Source organism: Eschrichtius robustus, chromosome 17, assembly GCF_028021215.1.
Source record: "Eschrichtius robustus isolate mEscRob2 chromosome 17, mEscRob2.pri, whole genome shotgun sequence".
Taxonomy (NCBI): domain Eukaryota; kingdom Metazoa; phylum Chordata; class Mammalia; order Artiodactyla; family Eschrichtiidae; genus Eschrichtius; species Eschrichtius robustus.
The window spans coordinates 25,213,214-25,219,721 of record NC_090840.1 but is presented as its reverse complement, the minus strand read 5'-3'; the positions used below and the strand labels follow the sequence as shown (position 1 = coordinate 25,219,721).

At 34.3% G+C, this 6,508-nt stretch overlaps 1 protein-coding gene across 1 annotated transcript; it reads left to right on the top strand.

The window, feature by feature from the left end:
* Positions 1 to 849: 849 nt before the first annotated feature.
* Positions 850 to 5,890, top strand: LOC137751024 (fatty acid-binding protein 12-like). Its single transcript, XM_068525480.1, has 4 exons — positions 850 to 922; positions 2,000 to 2,088; positions 4,078 to 4,179; positions 5,858 to 5,890. Exons 1-4 carry the CDS (start codon positions 850 to 852, stop codon positions 5,888 to 5,890), a joined length of 297 nt encoding a protein of 98 aa, XP_068381581.1.
* The last annotated feature ends 618 nt before the right edge of the window (positions 5,891 to 6,508 follow it).

Below are 6,508 nucleotides of genomic sequence, written 5' to 3'. Positions count from 1 at the left end.
TTACAGTCAAGGTTGAAAGGAGCAGAATTTCGCCTAGATTAAGGGGGATTTACTAAGAAGATATTTGGTGTTCCCATGGCAATGACGACTATCTAAGCTTATGCGAAATTGAGCTGGCATATGGAAAAGCATCAATAACAAGTCTTTGTGTGTTTGTGTATATAACACAATCTCTTTCCTTCTTTTTATTTTATTTTTTATTTTTAATTAAAGTATAGTTGCTGTATTTCCTTCCTTTTTTCTCTGCTTCATTCTCTTGCTCAATATGTACATGACTTAAAATGACTGTTCTAGCCCTGACTAAACTTAACTTTTTGGTTCAAATGCCAAATGCCATCTATGAAGTCTCTCTGGTTTTTAGTTCAAAGTATCAAAACTGAGAATATGATAAGCTCGCTAAACAGCTGATAAATTGGCTTTTTTTCCAGATCATTCTTGCTCAGAGAAAGAGAGAGAAAGAGCTGGAGCTTAGGGGTCCTATGGCATAAACACAGCTGCCTAGGTTTGTCCCTTACACATTGCTCTGTGTGTGCAGCAATTCTTAGGGAAAGAACTAGAGAGAATTTGTAACATCCAGTTTTGATCCTAAATTAGAGATGGAAAAGTTATATCTAGTCCTGCTGAAATCTGTACCATGTTCCATTTTCATCCTGACTTACTTACATTTGAGACAGCTTTCCGACTTTGGATGGTTTGATGGGAAGATGACAAGGATTAGGGTGTCTTATTTTTTTCCCTGACTTTTCTGCACTACCTGCCAGAATTGTATTAAAAACAGGTTCCAACACTATTTCAGGGAACATACTCATTCATATGATGCTATTTTTCTTTAAAGTCAACTTAGGCAGAATGGTTGATCGGTTCCAGGGAACATGGAAATCCATTCCTTGTGAAAATTTTGAAGAATATATGAAAGAACTGGGTGAGCCATATTTACTTGCATATCATAGCCAGTAAAAATGGGAGCTTTGATAGCAGAGAACTTGCTCTGTGTGAACCCCTCCCTTCAGTTTTTCACACAGAAACAATAAATATTAATTTAGCACCTAGATACAGTTCTGTGTAAAACTGGTTGAAATTGACATAACCCCTCCTCTCATATAATTGACCATGGATTTACATAGATAAAACGTGCATGTGCCATATACTAAATGGCAAATGATTTCAATAAATGATTTTAAACAAAAAGTCACAATTATTTAAAAAAATGATCATTTTGCAAACATTTGCTCTCAATTTTCTGAGGATTTGCAGAATAGATCTTGTGTTCCAGTTTCTGATGGCTGCTGGCATTCCTTGGCATGTGGCCACAACACTTCAGTCTTTGCTCCTATTGTCACATTTTCTCCTCTTCTGTAGTTTAATATCCCTCTTCCTCTTCTTACAAGGAAAATTTCTTCTTATACAGAAATTTGTGACTATATTTAGGGTCCACCTGGATAATCCAAGGTTATCTCCCTATTTCAAGATCCTTAAATTAGCCATATTTGCAAAACCCCGTTCGGCATATAAAGTAACATTCACCGGTTCCAGGGACTAGGACGTGAGTATCTTTGGGAACAATTTTCCAACCTGTCACATCTTGCCATTATGTTTCACAATATGAATTCCATGAACCATGTTACAGTGTCTCCCCAATGTATCTTCTCTTAGAAATTTAACTTAAGTATTGAAGTATATGTAATACTATTTCCATAGAATATACTCCTACATGTACTGCACAAAGTTGTGTGTGCAATGATGTTCACTACAGGATTATTTGTAATACCAACAAAAAAGGAAACAACAAAATGCCCATCAATAAGGGGACAGATAAATAAATATTAGTATTAGTATGTATAGAATTTTTAATAGTGGTAATGGTTGTATAACATCGTGAATGTACTTAATGTCACTTAATTGTACACTTTAAAATGGTTAGAATGGTAAATTTTATGTTATATGTATTTTACCACAGTAAAAATACATAATAGAAAAAACAAACATGTGAACATGTAAGAATGTAAGGGAAGAAATAAAGATCTGGAAGAATCCTTTAAACTGGGAGAAGAGTTTGAGGAAACCACACCAGGTGGCCATAAAACTAAGGTGAGACCTTCAACACTCTTTCAGATAAATTTCATAAGAATGTTAATTTTGAAATCATCCCAAGTAAGTAAGCAGTTATAGCAAACATATCTAAAGTCTGTGTTAGATTAATTTGGGGCTTAAGCTTAGGTCTGAGGATCTCAAATTTTAATACACACATAAATCTCTCAGGATGTTTGTAAAAAATACCTACTTCTAGGTCTCATCCCAGAGGCTCTGATATCTGGGGCCAGTACCTGAAAACTGTATTTTTAACAGTTCTGATGCAGATGCTTAGCAGAACACATTTTGAGAATTATTTCTTTAGATTGTTCTCTCAGAAACAGAACGTCTACCTTTCTATTTTGCAGCAGTTTTCCACACATAGAATTACAATGAATAAAACTTGTATTAGCCAGTATAGGTGAGGTCATATCAATCACAGTAACAAATTATCCACAAGTTCTCAGTGGCTTACACATTTGGAGTTCTAACTCATAGTACATATTCAGTGTTGTGGTGGAGTTGGGGAAGTTTCTGTGTGGGGGGGAGAAGGTGGCAAGAAATGGAGGCATATGGTACTTGCCCCTCTTAATTTCTCCAGGGCCCAAGCCAAAGGAGGTTCAACTATCTTTTAGTTGGACTATCTGAAGTTTGTGTTCTCAGTCAACAAGATAGAGAAAGACACACTGGGCTTTTTATTGCCTCAGCCTGGAAGTGACACACACAGTTTCACTCATCCTATGGACTCCAAATTGAATACACAATTTATATTACACTATTTATATTTTTTTTGTTTATTGTCTGTTCCCCCAAACAAGAATGTAAGATCTTCAGAGAAAGGATTTCTTGTCTGTTCTGTTTTACAGAACCCACTGTTTGTTACATAATGTTTGCTCGACAAATATTTATCATTTGAATGAATACACTCAATAGAGGATTGTTAAACAATATGGAGGGTGAGGTCCTGACGAAAGGAACTGAATACCACATTATCAGATAGTTCTTAAATAATATGAGACTTCAAATTCCTGTATAATATCAAATGTAAGAAGAATTTTGACCAAAAATGTTTAATAAAGATGCCTATAGTAAATTAAAAATCTACTAGCATAAAAAGGCTGAAAAATATAGGAGAGCAGAAAGAAAATTTGGTGACCATCATTATCTCTGTCACGGGACAGACTGTAAATAATTTTGTAGAAGGCCCAACTTGGTAGATGTGTAAACTCTGAGATGTGTGCTTCCCGATGATTATATACTATGGTATTGCACTAGAGTAGAGTTTAATCATAGATATCTCTAAACTTTGTGGAACAAGATGCAGACTCTGGCTCAGAACTACTTGAGTGTGAATCCCACCTCTGCCACCAATCAACCATGTGACTTTGGGCAAGTCACAGACTCTTGCTGACTCAGTCTTTTCATTTGCAGAAGGGGATTATTATAGTACTTATGTCATAAAATTGTTGTGAGGATTACATGGGTTAATATATTAATACTCTTGAAGAGTGCCTCACACAATAAATAGTGCTACATAAGTGGTAGTTACTGTTGTTGTGATTATTATTATTATTATTTTTCTTGTGTTGGCCAAAAAGTTCGTTCGAGTTTTTCCATAAGCTGTTACGGAATATATCGTTGAGGTAAGAAGAGGAAATGTGATCTTACAGTAGGGGTTTGAATTAGCTTCATGTGCATTTTTAAGGTTGAAACTTACCTGTGATTCTTTATGCAGAAAGATAATACTTGGCCTATACAATAAACTATTTAAAAAAATCTTTACTTACTCAAGATATTTTGTTTTCACTCTTATAAAACTTTTTCTATCCCCAGAAAAATCAGCCAACAAATTTATTGTTGACAGAGTCTTAAAATAAATGGAATTGTAAACACCATTCTAAAGCTACCTGAGAGTATCACAACAGCTGAAAAGAATTTGGCACCTGATAAAATTTTAGAGTTCAAATATGACAGTCTGAGCTGAATTTGGTCTTGCCTGTTTTTCAGAGTACGGTAACCTTAGATGATGACTCTTTGATTCAGGTTCAGGACTGGGTTGGGAAAGAGACCACCATCAGGAGGGAGCTAGTAGATGAGAAAATGGTGGGGGTGAGTGAGCTGTTTCTCATTATTTTTTTCACCTACTCCAACACCTATATGTAAAATCACTCAGATAGTTTGTTCTAAAACAGTGGTAGTGAATGTAATTTTTCTTTTCCTCTTGCTTTATAAGAATGGGAGAGGGGGAATGTTGGCAGATAAATGTATGATCATAAAGATTATAAAATGTGCAAGGATTGAGAAAATAAAAAACTAGAGAGAATTTTAAAAATTGTCTTGCCTAATTCTTTGATTGGCGTGGAAGCGAAAACAAGCATGTATTTGTGCAAGAAAGATTTCAACAGGGACTGAGAGTTGTTGCTGATCCTCTGCGCCACACCAGGATGAATTTCTTAGCGTTTTCCAGATCAACACCAACCAAAAGCATGAAAAGGAAATTTAAACTAGGGAAGCAAAGCTTACGTGTTGTCTGTTTGATGTCTGGATCAATTGACACAAATAAAAACTAACATTTATGTGGCTACGATGTCGCCATGTTTTCATGTATTATTTACCCAATTTTCATAATAGTCCTGTCAAATAAGATTATTTAGCCCATTTAACAGGTGAGAAAATTAAGAGTCAGACACTGACTTACCTAAGGATATTTGGCCAGGAAAATGTGGTGGTGGTGGGATTAAAATCCACGTTGGCTTAATTCCAAAGTCTATACTTTTTTGAGTCTATCCTGCTCCCTCTCAGGACGGCTTCCCAGGTCATCTTTCTCACTTGTACAAAGTGGAGGGAAATACGTCCATGATTCTTCTCTTCCCAAACCCCACCTCCACCAAAATGAATAAAATAATTTTGGACATAAATATAAAATAGTTCTTTCTAAGGGAATATGCAAGAATTGTGTGAAGTTAAAAAAAAAAATCTATCCTCATTTCTTAACATAAGAATATTTTTCTTTCAACAATGAAGAGTACATTTCATTATAAAGTAAGAAGTGGAAGACTAAGGATAATTGATTTTATTGATGACATTAATCACTAAACAGATAGGTTTTATAGCTCATTAGAAAAAAATACTAGATTCAGAATCCGAAGACATGGATTTCCATATCTGCCTTCAGTACTTTTGTGACTTTGGAAAAGTCATTCATCCTTTCCAAGATTCAGCTTTCAAAATGTAGAAAATGTTTTCTTTTTTTTTTTTTTTTTCTTTTGGAGAGAATTAAATACCATCATGTACATATCAATGTTCTGAAAACCATGAAATACTGTATTGATGTAAATTATTATTTGAAAAATATAGAGTATGTAAAACTCTACAAAAATGCCTCAGTGTAGGCATTTAAAAATGTTTTAATGGAGATTTCAAATTCCTATAAATATGCTTTTTTATATATATAATATACAAATATATATATATATACACACACATTTATATACCATATGTCATGTGTAACATATATATGATTTGCCATGTATATACATATATCTGTACTCTTACTCTAAGTAGAATGTTACTTTATCACAAGTAAAATATTCTGTTTCATTAGTGCCAAATCTCATATATGTATATATGGCAAAATCACTCAGCCAATACTTATGATTTATGGTTGTCTATAAAGATCTCTTTTCCAGATTTTTAAGGAATGTATGGATGGATAGTAGTTTATATTTTTCTAAATGCCAATTTCACCAACAGTACTGAAATGTCTTATCCTTTGTTTGCCTTCTAGGAAAGTGCTGTGAACAATGTTGTCTGCACTTGAACATATGAGAGAGTACAAACATACTCAGTCTCAAACTCTTAGGCACTCTCAAACTGTGATCCAAACTGCCGAGGCTGTTTAAATAAAAATATTATGACTGCTAATATGAGAGAACCTTTGCACAAACATCAACAATTTTGTTTGCCCTGTCGAATATGTCTGTGTCTAATAGTACCTTGGCATTGGCAGCTATGAGAAACCAGGAGGATACATCCTATTTAAATCAGGGCTGCTATAATATATTCGGGCAGACACTTCATGCTGATTTTTTTTTTCTCATTGGACATGTGTTAATCTTTTAAATTCAACGTGATCTGAACTATATTGGGAAAATAATACTAATTTTTTAATAAACTAGTTGGGACATAGTGTAACTCACAGGTTATATCTCAGCTGTATGTGGAAGGGTAATAAACAGGTTTGGAACCAGAGAAATAACTGATAATCTAATATAATACCAAACTATTTTTACAGAAAACACGATAGTCACTACCTCCATCACTGAAAACCAACACGAAGGAAAATATTCTATTTTATTAGCAGCAAATAAAATAGGCCAGAGAGAGATTTTAGAAACCATGTGGACACATCCTTTATCTTATAGATAGAGAAACAGGC

What these genes read in the sequence shown, in the direction of transcription:
- LOC137751024 (XM_068525480.1), top strand. Translation starts at nt 850, where the DNA reads ATGGTTGATCGGTTCCAGGGAACATGGAAATCCATTCCTTGTGAAAAT. An exon ending in AGAATATATGAAAGAACTGG is followed by an intron (nt 923 to 1,999) that starts GTGAGCCATATT and finishes TGAACATGTAAG; the next exon opens with AATGTAAGGGAAGAAATAAA. An exon ending in TAGATGAGAAAATGGTGGGG is followed by an intron (nt 4,180 to 5,857) that starts GTGAGTGAGCTG and finishes TTTGCCTTCTAG; the next exon opens with GAAAGTGCTGTGAACAATGT.